At 38.6% G+C, this 17,063-nt stretch overlaps 2 protein-coding genes across 3 annotated transcripts; one reads left to right on the top strand and one right to left on the bottom strand.

The window, feature by feature from the left end:
* Positions 1-657: 657 nt before the first annotated feature.
* LOC141621152 (uncharacterized) lies at positions 658-1,467 on the top strand. The gene has a single exon (XM_074437844.1). It carries the CDS (start codon positions 664-666, stop codon positions 1,453-1,455), a length of 792 nt encoding a protein of 263 aa, XP_074293945.1. The 5' UTR covers positions 658-663; the 3' UTR covers positions 1,456-1,467.
* A 1,856-nt stretch (positions 1,468-3,323) lies between these two features.
* LOC141622312 (ATP-dependent RNA helicase DEAH12, chloroplastic-like) lies at positions 3,324-15,604 on the bottom strand. Of its 2 annotated transcripts, XM_074438364.1 has the most exons (4): positions 15,367-15,604; positions 14,372-15,286; positions 7,261-10,465; positions 3,324-4,798 (listed from the first exon to the last, which is right to left on the bottom strand). In XM_074438364.1, exons 2-4 carry the CDS (start codon positions 15,272-15,274, stop codon positions 3,567-3,569), a joined length of 5,340 nt encoding a protein of 1,779 aa, XP_074294465.1. In that variant the 5' UTR covers positions 15,275-15,286; positions 15,367-15,604; the 3' UTR covers positions 3,324-3,566. The 2 variants fall into 2 exon arrangements, with proteins under 2 accessions (XP_074294465.1, XP_074294466.1); XM_074438365.1 differs by lacking the exons at positions 14,372-15,286; positions 15,367-15,604 and adding an exon at positions 10,691-10,755.
* Positions 15,605-17,063: the final 1,459 nt, after the last annotated feature.

The following is a 17,063-nucleotide window of genomic DNA, read 5'->3' as shown; positions in this document are numbered from 1 at the left end:
TTTCGGGTCACAATATTTCCGGGTTCGGGTCGGGTCGGGTTTGCTCGGGTTCGGGTCAGGCTTGTCAGCTCTAGTTGTGGGTCCAAACGGACCCTTTATTCAAAAGCAGGCCAGTTTTGAGTCACGTTATTCAGATTGGGACAATTTTACTGGGTTTACTAGCTATAACAACGAACTTAGACTCGAAACCCACAATTACGATTGAGAACAGATGCACAACTGTGTGTGGCACAAAATCGTGGCCATCTTATTCTTTGCACAACATGACTAAATTCATGTACATTGTTACAAATAAAATATAAAGGGGACATAAAGCTATAAAGACAATCTTGTCATACGAAAGTAATGATTGGTTTCGGATTCAATCGAAAAAAGCAGACAACATTCAGGATTTTAAATTTGACAGTCTGTAGCAGAATGTAACCCAAATGACTAAAGTCACTGGATTTTCAGGCATAGAATTAAACAAAGATTTCGGGTTGGCAAAATGTCGGAAAATCTGTTGTTTATAATTTAGTGAAGACCTTAAGGACACCCATGTCTCCTTCACATGCTGATTTCATTATATATATATATATACTCGATTTACTGATTACATTTTCATCAACAAACTACAAATTTATTTCGTTCCATTTCTTTCGAGAAAAAAAAAAACTGTGTAAAATGGCCGCGTCTTCCCATCCTACTAGGTCTGTAAGTTTTCCGTCTAGATCAAATGTTAATGTTCTCAGAGTTCAGGAGACGTTAACCAAGTTGAAATCCCGCGATTCAGGAGTATCGGCAGTTCAGGAGAGTGTGTTGTGTCTTGTGGAGTTGTATGGTCAAGTACAAGAGCTTATGCTGTTGCCTTCCTCGTCCCAGTATGCGGAAAGGGAATTTGTGGAGGCGGCTTTGGAAATCTCCGGTTGGTTGATTGACAGTTGCAGCAGGATTACAGACCTGATCCTGCGGCTTAAAGAGCAGGTTCGGGACTTGCAGTCTGCTCTGCGTAGGAAGGGCCACTTCAGCGTTGAAAGCGAGATTAGAGCGTACATGTGCTTGAGGAAAAAATTAGGCAGGGATGTAGCGAGGTGGGTTAAAGAGGTAAAACAAGCAGAAGGAATACTTGGAATGCCTGATCTCGATCCCTTTCTAGCTTTGTTAAAAGAAGTATATGCTGTTACCATCAGCGTCTTCAAATCCGTCTTCATTTACTTGTCTGTTCCCACCAAAACAAGTAAATGGTCAGTGATATCACAATTAGTCATGAAACGAGCCAAGTCTGAGCCTGAGGAGTTATGCAACGAGGTTACAAGCGTTGATGTAGCGCTTCATGGCGTACATGATGTGTCGCTGGTACGAGAAAGAATAGAAGCGCTCGATGCTAGCATTGTAATACTTGAAGGGGAATTAGAGTGTCTGTCTAGATGTTTAGTCCGAAATCGAGTTTCATTGTTGAACATTCTAACTCCATGAATCTTTCTCTTGTAGAATCATCACTTTTTGTTTTGTTTTATACTCTAATTTGTAAATGTAAATTTAGGCAATGGCTTCTACTTCTAGTTTATAGAAATTAAATCAATGATTTATAGATTATATATTTCAAGGTCCTTTCTATGTTTACATCCTCTACTCTTCCATCACATCTCTCCATATTCATTCTTTCATCCATTACGGGAACGCGTCCATTATTTATTATGTAATACGACTATGCGAGTAATTATTGAGTAAAGTTGTATAATTTACCACGGTTCCTATTAAATACCTCATAATATATTGATCATAATAAATGAGTGTTTAACCAATTAAAAGACTGTCTTATACAAATTCTATAATTAAATTCATTCATGTAGAGATTTGATAGTTACATTGGAGGAATTCTAGCTTGATGTAACAAATAAGTTAGTGAGATTATGTGAGTAAAGAGTGATTAGAATATTTGCAACATGAACTTAAAACACAAGTTACCATTGTATGTTAACACAAACTACTTAGTCATTGTATGTAATTAGATGGAGTATTTAAAGTTAGATATCAAGTTTACAATTGGTGTGACTTCTAAGAAAGGAAAGGAGATTAACCATATTACAGAGTAAATATTTTTTAAATGGTGGTGTGCCATCAACTACTGAGAATTTGTACTGTTTAATTATTCAGTGAGAGGAGAAGGTGGAAAAGAAAAGGTCGATAGCAATCCTCTTGGTGTTTTATATCTATGTTTGGTGTTTTCGTTACTTACAATTGTTCTAAATAGATTTTTTTTCGTTGATTTATGATGGCAGTTTGTTTATGTATTTTACCAAAGTTTTTATATTATTATTTTCATTTCCATATTCGCTCTATATAAACTTTTATGACGACTTTGTTTCATCAATTAGCTTAACTCGTCCATCTATCTAGCAATCAGTAAATTACTCACTTATCAAACAAGGTTAGTGCAATTTTTTCACTTTTTTTTTTCATTTACAACTTGGAAGTTAAAACAAATGGTGACAAAACATAGACTTTTGTTGTGTTGATTTTTATGCATTGTTTTTTAAAGGACCATGTTCAAATCTAAGTATTGTACATTTGTACGGTAACATGCAAGGCTGCAAGAGCATTAATTTTGTGACAATAGATTACAATCAATCACATGTGATGGAAAATGAGACAAGGGGACAATGGTTTTCTTTGTAGACCAACCATGAGAACATGATTCTCTAGTTAATAACACAAATTTTTATTCTTTGAGTCAGGTATATCCGTCTTAAGTTTAATGAATTAACTAGTACGAATAAGACAAAATTAAGGCACATAGGAAAAAGCAATAGATTTGTCTTATATGCACAAGTGGTATAATACTTAACCCGTTTTAATTTACGTATTAAGAGAGACTAACTAGTTAATCAAATCTTACCAATTTTTCTTTCGGTAATTATTGGAGATTCTCATAGTTATAGAAAATGACCGTCTTTCTGTTTGTGTCTCGCGTGTTTTTAATTTCAGTTCAGTAGGTTGGATGTCTAATAGTTTAGGGACTCTAGCTCCCCACTATTTGGATTGTAGTTGGTGAGTATGTAATCGAACCTTATGTTAATGTAGTCTCCTTTTATTTTATTTATTTATGAAAGTTAATCATTGTAAAAAAAAAAAAAAAAAAAAAGCCCTATTTGCGGTGAACGGCGCATTAATATGTGAGCAGTGAGTTGATAGGGAAGAGCTCATCTGCTTCTTTCAAGCGCACAGCTACTAGAACCGGACGGAAATGGAGGACATTATGACGGTGAACATTAAGGTGGCCTCTTGGTGGTGGCCAGGTCATTACCCGTCAAACGCCTAAGACATGGATATTAACGATAATATCAAGCCGAAAGGATGGCTCCCTGGTATTGAATATTTCATAGCATAGTCTTACAAACTTCTAGAGGTCAGAATTAGAGGATCAAACTCGAGACATTGCATCGACATTAGATGGTCACATTACAGGGACAAGCTCACCATATCTACATAAGCATCTGAATATCTGTGTATATATATAACACGGAATACTAATAAATACTCTATTTACATATATATCGACAAGTAGAACAGGACAGCGGTATAATCTATGTGATCCCCTGATGAAGGGTGCGCAAGTGAGAGTAACAGTCTTCACTGGTGAGGAAGTGCTCCAAACAGACCCAACAGAGATGCCTCCCGCACTTGCACTCGACATGGTTGCATCCCTCCGCTTTCTCTATTGTATACCCACAGCCGGGGCATTTTTTCACAAATTCATCCTTCCCTTGTGTCCATTCGTTCAAGGATGCGTCTGGATCTTCCTTGTATTCCTTGTACTTGTCGCATGATAAATTAGGGTGGTATTCTAGGTGACACTTTGTACAAGTCTCTGCGTAACACGCCCCACATGAAAAGGGCTCTGCAGGCTTATCAGCGTCCGCCACCTTATAAACATTAGGGCAATCTGGTGAAGGGCAGAATCTGTAAGCCCCACAACTTGATGAAACAAAGGCCGCCAGGGATGCCTCAAACAGCTCATCCAGCTGTTTACTAGACAGCAATTCCTTCAAGTCTACAAGCAAAATAGGAAGCTTGCAGCCTTCGTGAAGACAGTTTAATGGGAAACTGTCTTTGTTTCGTATCGCACACTCACATTGCTTCACTAAGCATGATTTGCAGAAAACATGCGAGCAGCTTTCTAGCCGATACGCATTTTCCACTTTACAGAAGCATATTGGGCACATCTCTGCACCATTATTATTATTATCATTATTAGCTGCAGGACATTGTCCACTTGCTTGAGCAATCTCAATTATGATCTCTTCAGCTTTCTGCTTTGCCTTTTCACTACCATTCGAGAAAATGACATGACGTCGTGTGTCTAAACTGAACTCTGCATCTGGTACCTTGTCTTTCAAACCACGGAGGTCATGCCCAAATCTCCTTACAACTTCTCTCATCAGGTCATGGGGTAAACCAACACCACGGAGATGGATCACTTGTCGCCTCTCTTCATGAAGGTTAACAATAGACCGAATAAACCTCTCTTCTGCCAATAGTACTTTCTCAGATGGCCCAAATAATGTCAAATTTAGTCTCTGCCTATCAAAAGACACTGACACTTCCATCGCTCGCTCAAGTGCCCTCATCAATGCAATGCCATCTCTAGAAAACAGAACTTGTAATACATCTGGAGTGAGACTGGCATGCAAAATTGTCCTCCCTTTCATCAGCTCTTCCAGAGATGATCTTAACTCAGCAACAGTTTTTGTCGCTGTAGCTGATATCTTTACCCAAACAGACCCGTTGTTATTTTTGTTGATAATGCATTTTGCACCTAAAACAGAAAACTTATACCAATGAGCTTGATTGCAAAGGCATGTGGCAAGAAATTAATTAGCATGCAACTGCCATTGAAATGGCCTAAAACAGAGGAAGGTAAAAAGTTGAAAGAAGAAAATTTGTGGCAATTGGAAGATAGGATATGTATACTTCAGCATGATAACTACGGAGTACACATTTTACTCATCACAGTACATAGTTGACAATTATACCCCTCTCATTTTCCCTTCCATTTTCTCTTTCTAACTTCTCTCTAATGTACTCTCTCTAATTTCACATCTTCATTTTCCTCTAATTTTACCCGTACTGTACTGTTGTATTCATAAACGAGCTATGTACTACATTGAAAAAAAAAATCAAAACAATTACCACGACTACGTACAGTAGCAGACTAGCAATATACTATATTGAAAAAAATCCCAATCAAACTATGTACCAGTATTACGCTTATACTACTCCATTCACCACCGCCACACTGCCAACACTCGCCGACGGCGCCTGCCTATGTTGCCGAGCGACATCCGGCTACACTCAATATACACACTATTCCACACCAATTAACAATATTAATTTGAAACATAAACCTTAATTTAAAAAAGATACGGAGTACAAATTAAAACTATAACAAAGAGTCAATTTGATTGTTAGTAATGCCGTAATGGACTAGTGGATTAAATACACGTTCTATATTCGAATAATCATTCATAATTGAATAATTTGAAGGAGGTCGAAGAAAGTGAAGTATTTAACAATAGAGATAAGGTAGAGAGAATTATGTTTGATGTTTTTAGTCAAGGGTAGAGAAATGGAAAGTTTGGTGGAAAATGTATTGAAATGAGTAAAATATGTACTGCGAAAATAAATTACGAAATAAAAATATTAGAAAGAAACACAAGACAGATTTTGAATCCAAGGCGTCACATCAACAGCAAAGTTTTTGCAAGCACTTGTTGTATCAAAATTTGATCACCCATTCAAACTACAAAACCTAGACAGTGAAAGTTAACTTGAGGTACATCATGATCATTTATCACATCCAGCCGCGTGGCATGCTTCAACAGCCCAACCCGATCAAGTCGATACTCATCAAAGCTCTAAGTTCTTGTTCTCCTTACGGTTTCCCCAACCACAACCACATTTTATTTATCAACACGGGGCTAGACAACGTCAAAATCACGTCCCTTGTCTAAAATCCCTCCCTTCCTCCTCTCTCAATGGTCGAAGGCTTAAAGCTACAGTAAATACATTAAGACAATCCCAGATCCTGCTTATACAGTATACCTCAACTTGTTGACAAAGTTCCTGCATGAAATCTAGAACATTTTATCACTATCAATGTCGAGAGAGCAAGGGAAGTAGATGGGGGATTGGTAACCCTAGATTTTGGGTTTTTGAGGATGAAGGAGGGAAAATCAGGGTTAAGACTAGGTGTTTCGAGGTTGTGGTGCGACAGTTCTGATGCAAGGGCGTGTCGAGAGAGCAGGGAAGAATATGCGGGCTTGGTGGTAGTGACGGGATTTCAGAGAATGAAGTGGTGGGCGGATGGGTTTCAAAGGGGAGAAGGGCATATCTGGTGTGGGGAAGTTGGTGGCTGGGGTCAAGGTGGCATTCTGGTTGGTGATGAGGTGGGTTGGGCTCGTGAGGGGTTGTGGTGTGGAGGCTTTGGGGTGGGGTAGTGGTGGTTGAAGTGAGCTAGGGTGATTCCTAGCTCATATAGGGTAGTGATGCGGATGGTGGTGGATTCTAAAGGTGGGTGGTGACGACAGGTGGGTGGTGATGAGTTTTGTGTGGTAGCTGTGGTGGATGGGCCAATTTTTTGGCGGGGGTAGTACTGGTGGACACTGGTGATATGTAGGGTCAGACTATGAGAGAGAGATTCAGAAGGTGTGGGACACAGATGAGGGTGAGGGTTAAGTAGACATTTAATGGATTCTTGAAATCTTCCTCTGGAAAGTTCGAATTTTCCAAAGAATAAGAAGTACAACATAAGCAACTATTGGCAAATTAAATAAAGCTTAGACGTTAAAACACTGAGTTTGCAGCATGAGCAATTCACGAAAATGATGACCACTACTACCAATATTAACACAAATAGAAATGTATCAGCGAAGGGCAGTAAATCAAAAGCATTGGCAACTTAAAGAAAAAATCAACACAACTACCCACTTTCTACTACCTCCAAAGAGGCGACTGCTCCAAGTGAGGTAATGGGGAGTCGGATGTACACAAAAGTTGTAAACCAGATAACTATTTGCAACTTCATGAGATAAGCACATAGGAATTAAGATTCCTTCTTGTTCATTACTCTGTATATCCCAAAGCCAGAAACGCAGTGGTTTTTGGCCACGCCAAAAATGAACAGAAATGAGGGGTGAAGTGGTTAAGTACGAAATCAAATATTAGAACATGAAGATCATGAATTGGTAAAGCAATTAATCTATATTTGCTAGCACTTACCTTTTTGACGATTGAATCTGGTAACCATTAAATCAAGCTCACTCTTTATCACAGAGTAGACAAATGAAGGGCAGGACACTGATGTATGAAATAACCGCTGGCATTGTATTTTCTGCCAGGGTTGAAAACCAGGTAAAGTTGTTCCTTCAATCTGCTCCAGTGCTTTTGCTGCCTCAAAATAAAGCCTTCCATCAAATGTGACTAAAGCTTTCATAAAAGCATGCTTGGGATCAGGAGAGAAGACACGGACTCTGCAAAAATTTATCTGAGGGCTTCCTTTTGGCATAAAGGCAGATAATTCTTTAAACAAAACTTCTTCACAAGCATGACAAGGAGGATTATCAACAGCATCTTCTCTGACCAAAAAGAAATCCAGGATTGTACGATCTGTAGCACTCCTCAATGCTTGTAAAATTTCAGTTTCAGAAGCTAGCCGATCAATTCCAGTTATGACAACGGAATCTGGAGACTTTTTGCCAGCTTCACAGCGAATGTACCTTTTGCCAATCAGTAGATCAGAAAGGTCTCTGATTACGAATCCAACATCGTGAATATCGCATTTAACAATCCCAAATCCTTTACTGAGCCTACGTGGCCAAAACAATTTTGCCCTGACAACAGGAAATGAAAATGCCCGATTCATTCCGAAGGTAGCCCTTGAAAGATTTATTCTTATCTTACCACCATAAAACTCAATATCATTCAACTCCGTCGCCTTAATAGCAGCACCTGGTGTCAGAAATGTTATGCTACCCCATTTCTCTTGGCCTTTATATTTGTGAAAAGAGCAAATCCCTGAGGTATGACGTTCGGTGTGTAACAGAAGTTCCTTATCATCAACTGCACTTACATTAGGATGAAATACATCAATCCCTGAGGTATGACGGTCGATGTGTAACAGAAGCTCCTTATCATCAACTGCACTTGCATTGGAATGAAATACATCGACAGTCAAGCATCTCTTGTCTAACTCCAGATGTTTTATTTCAGCTCCCGATCCAAATAATGCTACAGGTGGCACTGCACTAGGACTGCCATGATACAAGCATCTCTCCATGCACTCATTCAACAGCCACCTTCTTTCACAATCCAGAGCATCCTTGACATGTTTCGAAACCTTTTCAACATCATATGCACCGGAGAATACTTGGATTGTATTATTGTCAATATCAACTTCTATTCTAATTCTGTCATCCCCACAGTTTTCCCTGATTCTTGACACATGACAAAGCAGACCATTATTTGACTGCCCACAAAACTTCTTAAGAATAGTCTTCCCCAAACCAGACAACTTACTTAATTGTAGCTTTTGCTTTTTGATTCCACAGGGGTCAAACAGCGGAGGAGGAGTAATTGTAGACAAGAACTCTCGGTCAAACGCAGTCACGCATACCAGATATTGACAAGATGCATCTAAAACTTCACCAAAGACAACCCAATCAGCCTTATGACTAAACATTAGCAGAGAACATGAAGGATGAAGCTGGACGTGTTTTCCAGTCAATGCCACCACATATCCGAGCCTATCGCAGCCAGAAAACATTGCGACATTTTCAGCAAGAGAAGCAAGTATGGCCTTTTTCAGATTTTTGTGATGCACTGTTGCTTCGTCAGGTGTCCAATGCCAGTAGCTTGGTACAACAATGTGGAGTTCATTTTTGAGGCAGTTCTCCAATTCAGAAACAGTATCATAGCACCTGCGCATTGATTTGGCATTGATACTGTTCTCCCAACACCATCCATTCCTCCAATCTGGACGCTCACTCTCCCATGCTTTGAAAACAGAGAGAAGAGTAAACAGGTCACCGTCAGCATGACAGAAACGCACCTTGAGGCAATCTGACTTCAGCTTATCTGATTGATTACCAACCCGACAAAATATGCTGCTATGGTTTGGCATAAGAGCAGCAAGAACAAGACCTTCTCTGCCCAGGCGCTCACTCAAGCAGCAAAGTATCAATTTACCCAAGCGAGGCTCAATGCCAAGTTTCACTAGCTTGCTCCCATCATCAGTCAATTCCAGGTCACCATTTTTCAAAGTAACAGCTCCCAGCTGTAGAAGATTCTGGACAGCCTTATCAATTGCATCATGGTCAGGGATATCAATAAAATTAAACTCCCTTACATTTTTTACGCCCATTGCAACAATTTTCAAGACAGCAACACCAAGATGAACTCTACAGATCTCAGGTTTCTGCTGCATATCCATCTTACGAAAATTATCTTGTGAATACAGCCGATAACAGCGCCCTGGTTCAGTTCTCCCAGCACGGCCAGCTCGTTGAATAGCAGAACTCTTGCTGATCGGGCAGACACTCAAAACATTCATCCCAGAGCCAGGCTCAAACCTACTCTCTTTCATCATGCCAGAATCAACAACAAATTTGACCCCAGGGATTGTCAAGGAAGTTTCGGCTACATTTGTCGCAAATATGATTTTTCTTTTTCCAGGGTAATTTTGGAAGACACGCAACTGATCCTCATACGGAAGTTTGCCGTGCAAAGCCAAAGGCTCAGCATTGGGCTCTTTAAGACTTTCACAAGCCCATTCAACTTCTATTGGAGAAGTCAAAAATGCCAGAATTGTCCCTTCTTGCTCTGTTCTATGTATCTCAGTAACCATCTTCACAGTGCTAGACACATAAGGGGCTACGATATCACCAGACGACTTCACAGACTGAGATGTACCTTCAAAGCACGGCACATATTTCACATCTACTGGAAATTTTCTGCCAATCACCTCAACCATTTTACAGTCAAAGAAATAATTTGAAAGTTTATAGGCATCAGCTGTCGCAGACATGATAATAAGCCTCAGGTCAGGCCTGTAAGGAAGCAAACCCTTGAGCATTGCTAAAAGGAGGTCAGTATTTAAGCTTCTTTCATGAGCTTCATCCACAAGAATACAGGAAATCCCCTTGAGCTTCCCGTCATTCATACAGTGTTGCAGCAAACAGTGATCCGTCATATATATTAGATTACTCTCGAACTGCTGAGCAGAGGAATAGTATTGGACACAGGTGATATAGTTTTCTTCATAGCACCCATGACTTTCTTCTTGCACTCTGTGTTGTAGTGAAATTGCAGCTATCTTTCTTGGCTGAGTGCAGACAATAGAACCATCGCCAACTAGACCTGAGTCAGCAAGAAACTGCACTAGCTGAGTACTCTTTCCTGATCCAGTCTCTCCCACCAATACCATAATCTGCACAATTGATCATAAAATTACATAATGATACTCGAACTTATAAAACACAACGAAAAGTTTACACTAGAAAAAAACGAATCCCAATGAATCAACAACAGAAGCTCTAGCTGTTATGCAAATGAAAGTACAAGTAAAAGCATACTGCAAGAAAATGAAAGAATACATTGTAGTGTCTAGGTTCAAATATCCAACAACATAGTGTGTGTAGCTGGTTTATATCACCTTACTCCTGATGCCTGCCTTTGGATGCTTCACTCTACTCCATTAAATCATCAGCCCTTCTACACCATCAATCATTTTCTTAATAACAATTTTTTTTTAAAGTAAGATATACTGTATAACTGTAATATACTCCGTACTTACTAAGGGACACCAAGGGGGTGATGCCCAATTGCCCGTGTACAAAAAGAAATCAAAGACATGACGCCTATGTAAAATAGATATCATAGAGGTGACGCCCATATACATAAAGTCGCCCTAAAAGTTACACCCATATACAAAAACCACCATAAATGTGACACCCATATACAAAATGAGAGATGGAAAAGGATGCTCTCAAGCTATCGTGGCTGATCATATCAACACTAAGAAAAGACAAGTTTCAATCTGGGTGAAACATATGAACTCTTGAAATAAAGAGGCTACGTCATCAAAAATACGATCGTTCCGTTCAATCCAAGTGCACCACAAAATAGCCAAAGAAACCATCTTCCAAACTTCAGAAACCCTTTCAGTAGAGATAACATCTTTCGCCTTTCGAGGATGGACCCAAGTACCCAACTGACTTTCAACAAACAAAAAGGATAAATTCCAGAAAACATTACCACAGAAAGAACCACAACTAGCAAAGCTAAAATTTTTCCTTTCGAGCATATCCTCTATAAGTAATTCCCTTTAGTTACCGCCTAAGCGAAAATACGGAGAAGTTGTTGTTTGTGGATTTTTAAAAAGATTGCAGAAATTCATAGCAAAGAAAGATCCCAAAGAATTGTGGTTCGAAGATATCTTATCCGCCCTTGTTACACAATTTTAAGAGAAAAAGCAACTTCAAAAATTTCAACAGAAAGGGTTCCTCACAATCATTAAGAAATCTGAAGAAAAGAATATTCCAACGATGACGATTTTCTCTCTAAGACTCATGTTGCTCCGACTATAGTATGCCAACATCTTATTTTTATAGAAACGGTAATATCCACTAAACCTACTTATCATCAAAGCCCTTGCACATCTTATCGCCAAAACTAAAAATATCCACTAACAACGATGCAGATAATTAGTCATGGAATTACATCTTGTAAGCACACCAAAAAAAAATCAATAGTTTTTTAGAAACGGTATATCCTATCAGTAATCTCTTCATTTTGAAATTCCTATCTCCACGTAAGCTTGTTAATGGCATATTGGCATGTGCCATTCTACATCGGATCAATCGCCTAACGCCAAAAACTTGATTTTTTTTCCTTGAAGAAAACTTGGGAAGTGTGAACACATAAAAAAATAATTAAAAACAAAATGTGGTGTTCACAAAACTAAATATAAAAGTAGTTCGCTAGATCAAGTATTTAAAAGATACCTGACAGTTGAACATTATGCATTTGTGCCATATAATTATAAAGCACAATCTATTTCCCTACTAGCACAGGGCAACACAATTTCTTCATTTATCCACTTTATTGTTAAACTATAGAATGCCAACAATATCGCCCAAATGCTCCCATATATGGCTGATGCAGCGGGTCGGATGTACAACATAGAGCAAACTTGTTAATGGTGTGTGAACAACATATTATACTAACCACAAATCAATTGCACCACTAGCGTTAGGCTGACATAATTCCTTCATTAATCCACCATTCCACCTTATTGGCTTATCATATTTAAGCAATATAAACGTCAAATCATGAACTTGTAAGACGATTACAATTCTTATTGACATTTGTTCGTATCATTTTCATTTTTGCCAATTAGAAAATCTCGAGTAAATATGCACCCTCAGGTAGCGGGAGACTCCATTGCTTTCAACTCACTCATACAAACATGTCCAGCCTAATGTTTATCACCCCTCTCAATCGATCTTAGTCACCTGTGTTCTATTAATCATCCTAAATTTGTTTCTCGAATGATACACAATGCCATATTGATATACCCATCCAAATCAGTCCAAGTTTATAGCCCTTTGAAACCTATACCATAATTAGATTTTAGAGAAAGTGAACCAAATGGGTATGTCAACACTTTTGTGACCTAAATGGCCTTTCCCCCTTTACCGTAACCAGAAAAAGTAACTCCTAATCACATAGCTTAGGGCGCGTTTGTTTCGTGCGTGGGCATAGGTTTGTTTTGTGACTCAAATGGCCATGCCCCTTTTACTGTAATCATACCTCGGTGGTATGGGGTTGGAGCTTGATTCTTCATACCTTGTGTTTATATCAAGTCTAACTTCTAAGTGGTATGGGGTTGAAACTCAATCAAAGTTAAAATATTATATAATTTTAAGTAAAAAATTTCAATATTATAAAATCATGTAGATAAAATTTAATCAAATAAATGCATAAAAGATGTCATTTACGGTATGCCATAATTTTTTTTTTCACTTTTTTGTTTTTTTCTAATTTTGTAATTTGATATCCAAGGGTATCAATTGCATACCCCCACCCCTCCTTGGGTATAAGAAATCCATTTGTTATGGGTTTGAGCCTTTGAGGTATGGGTATGAATACCTCATTTTTGTTAAACCAACACTTGGTATGGGTTTAGTTCATTCTAAATCCATACTTCATACATATATTCGGTGAACCCAAACCCAACACCCCGTTCGCGATACTTTAATTTACTCAAAAAGAAAAGGAGCCTTGTTTTTGTTTTGAATACAAAATGTATAGTTTAATTTAAGCTAGACCACCAAAAAAATCCGGAGAAAAGGCTTCAAAATACTTCATTTGACATAAGGTACTTAAACCTTTGATATATTTTTGATTAATTTAAAACCATATCAACACACTACAAATAAATAAAGTGGCGGTTTGAATAAGCATTTGACATAGTCTATTCTAATTAATGTTCATGAGAACTCCCAAAAACCTAAACAGCTGCTGAATTGCTAATATCTTTCTATAAAAGAGAACAATACTAGGAGTAGTTACTAACAAAAGATTCACACCAACCTTTTTGGAAGCATTAAACAGTGTAAATCTCTATGTCAGTGGAATTTTAATTATCAGTGATGAAAATTGAAATTTTTACTGAAGCAGCAAATCTAGCAATTTTTCAAATTCGTTAAATAAAGAGAGAATAAATCATCCTAAACCCAAGTCTCGTTTCTTCTTACTTTTGGAAGTATTGGATGCAGGACAGACAGTCAATTACCTGACATTCCCATGCCATCTCATTTTCAACTTTTGTTATTCATCCAACCAATTCCACCAATCCAACCTCCATCTAATCCTCGCCCACCACCTAGCCAACTTCTCCTTTCTGTGTACCTTCTCTCTTCCTTGTGCCACTTGCGCACAAACTAAAGAGGAGCAACATACCAACGTTAAGCCAATCGATTACAAAATCATGTGTCTAAGGTCGGTTTTTTAGGTTTAATGAGCTAATTACATTCCAATACTTCCTAATTTCCCAAATTGATTACAACGAGCCACAGAAAGGCTTGCCTTAGACGTTACAACAGAGTAGAACATAAAAATAAATTCAATTTACACGATACACTGTATAGCTAAGACATAGGTCCCGGTGTCGATTGTGGAACAAGCAAGACATCAAGATAGCACTACATTAGAAAATTTACAGCCTGCATTTATAAACCAGCAACAGTAGCAGTATAATCGCGTAATAAAGTCAGAGAAAGGAAACAACTTTGGATAGGTAAAATTGCCTCTGAAAAGGTAGTAAATATACCTGCTGATGTTGGACAAGTTTGAGAAGTTCACGACGGTCGACATAGATAGGCAAACCATCCTCAAATCTATGACACTCCCTCATGACCAAGCTATAAATTTTGGCCCAATCCAACCCCGGCTTAAACCGAAACGCAGGAGGCCGATCATCAAACTCTAGATTAAGCTCATGACCGTGAATATAACACTTGATACACTCCATAGCACCCTTAAACTCCTCAATCCTCTTCAAAATCATACCCTTTTCATCTTTCAACCGCTTTCGCTTATAATCAAGCTCCTCATAGACATTCATAGGCTGTTGCTTCCTCAAAACCTCGGAAATCCGCTTAATCTCCTCCCACAAACCCTTTTTTTTCGCCTCAAACTTGAGCATCGCCTCACAGGAAAGCGAAGCCTGAATAAACCGGGAGAAAACCGGTCTAAGCCGTGAATTAAGCTCATCCACGTCAGATGGGACAGTAACATTGAATTCTAAGGTAGGGGTAAACTTATGTGACCCAGCGAGACGAGTTTCCCAAATCAAAACGACAGCGTTTAGAGCCGCGGTCCATTCAGTAAAAAACAGCTTTCCAGCAAGTGAACCGGATTCCCTATAGCAAAATGTGTCAGGTGGAGTAGTGCAGCATTGTTTAATTAACAACACAATTGCATTTCTACGAGAAAAACCGACTCCGACTCCGACTCGAAGTTCAATGGTGAAATTGGCGGGTTGGTTTTTTGGGGGTTCCGGTATAGGTGGGGGTGGGGGTGGGGGTGGGAGTGGGTCAGGAGGTCGTTGTTGGGGGCGATACGGAGGGCGCGGACGCGGGTGCGGGTGCGGGTTCGGGTTATAGTTGTGACGGTTGGTGACCGGACGACGGTCACCGTAGGTGTCGTTAGAATAGCGTCTGCTGACATACATGACTGCAAAACCCTACAAAATAGTTGAGAGTTAGAGTAAGAGTAAGATAGTGACGGAAATAGTAGGAGAAGGAAGAGAAAAATGTGGCTTACCTAAATACGGATACTGAAACGGACACGAATACCGAGACGGAGTAGTCGTCTTCTTCGGCAGGTGATAATTGTGTCTGATTGTGTAGTGTTGCCTACGAAGTATTTACTAGCGGAGTAAATCAATGAGTTGTAAGCGTTGAGAAGTCGATTTTTGTATGAAATGGGAAAGTAATTTGGGGAATTTTTTTTAAGTGTATATTGGGTAATGATGAGGAGTTTTACCCTTTTTAAATGGGACGAAAAAGGTTAAGAATAGGTGGGATTGTGGAAGTTGAGATTTTTTTATTTTTTTTTTTTGGGTTTTTCTCATCTGTGCTCCTATGATTTTTACTTTTCCCAACTATATCCCTGCGTCTAGCACTTTCCCAATTGTACCCTTAAACTTAGTTAGTTATTCCCATCTGTAGCCAATCTACCCTAAACCGTCAGTTTTGCCGTTAAGTGCCAACATGGAATTGCCAACATGACTTTTCCTTTTTTTTTTTTCTTTATTCCCCCCATTTTATTCAATATTTCCCTCCATTACTTCCCCTATATAATCTACTAATCCCTCAATTTTATTTCATTAATCTTCCAAAATCCTCCACCCTCCTTTTCCCCCTTTAATTATTCATAATTGTTGTCCGGATCCTTCACCCTTTTTTTTTCCTTAATTATTCATAATTGTTGTCCGGATTAAGGGAAATAATGAAATAAATTTGAGGGATTAGTAGATTATATATGGGAAGTAATGGGGGAAAGTTATGGAGGGAAATATTGAATAAAATGGGGGGAATAAAGAAAAAAAAAAGAAAGGAAAAGCCATGTTGGCAATTCCATGTTAGCACTTAACGACAAAATAGACGGTCTAGGGTAGATTGGCTACGGATGGGAATAACTAACTAAGTTTAAGGGTACAATTTGGAAAATGCCAGACGCAGGGGTACAGTTGAAAAAAATGAAAACTACAGGGACACATATGGGAAAACCTCAAAAAAAAAAAAAAAAGGTTTTCCCATATGTGTCCCTGTAGTTTTCACTTTTCCCATCTGTACCCCTGCGTCTGGCATTTTCCAAATTATACCCTTAAACTTAGTTAGTTATTCCCATCCGTAGCCAATCTACCCTAGACCGTCTATTTTATCGTTAAGTGCTAACATGGCTTTTCCTTTGAGCGACAACATAAGAAAATAATAAACCAAGTTTAGCTTGAATGAACCGTTTATTATGGCTCCGTTTGGCAAGACATTTCAGGTATCTGATTTGGTCAAAGTAGCTTATTTGACCAAAAGTTCAGGTACCTTATTTTTTTGTAAGCGTTTGGCAAGTAGCTTATTTGACCAAATAAAATTTTCACGCGAAATGAAATCTTTCCTAGAGTAGCATTTGAGATTTCAGTCGACGATTTGGTTTGATTTTCCATTTTTACCCTTCAAATCTATACTATTAAATAATTATCATATCCTTTTACGCTTTTCATCAAAATCGATTCCTTTTCGTTAGTTTGCAAACATTTTTTTATATAATCAATTACCTTATCGATTCTAATTTTCAATTCCCTTATCACCTTCCTTTTCGGAGTTTGATTGCCACTTTTCGGTTTTATTCACCTCTCTTCAGGTTTAAATTACCTTTTCCGATCGGTTTCTAAACAGAAGATATGTCTAGTCAATCAATCCATTGAGCGACAACATAAGTGGAAGATGATGCAAACGTAA

Source organism: Silene latifolia, chromosome X (assembly GCF_048544455.1).
Source record: "Silene latifolia isolate original U9 population chromosome X, ASM4854445v1, whole genome shotgun sequence".
Lineage (NCBI taxonomy): Eukaryota > Viridiplantae > Streptophyta > Magnoliopsida > Caryophyllales > Caryophyllaceae > Silene > Silene latifolia.
Note: the sequence above shows the minus strand (reverse complement) of the source record. Positions and strands in the feature narration are given on the sequence as shown.

What these genes read in the sequence shown, in the direction of transcription:
- LOC141621152 (XM_074437844.1), top strand. Translation starts at nt 664, where the DNA reads ATGGCCGCGTCTTCCCATCCTACTAGGTCTGTAAGTTTTCCGTCTAGA.
- LOC141622312 (XM_074438364.1), bottom strand. Translation starts at nt 15,274, where the DNA reads ATGTATGTCAGCAGACGCTATTCTAACGACACCTACGGTGACCGTCGT. An exon ending in AACTTGTCCAACATCAGCAG is followed by an intron (nt 10,466 to 14,371) that starts GTATATTTACTA and finishes TCAATTGTGCAG; the next exon opens with ATTATGGTATTGGTGGGAGA. An exon ending in CAGATTCAATCGTCAAAAAG is followed by an intron (nt 4,799 to 7,260) that starts GTAAGTGCTAGC and finishes TTTCTGTTTTAG; the next exon opens with GTGCAAAATGCATTATCAAC.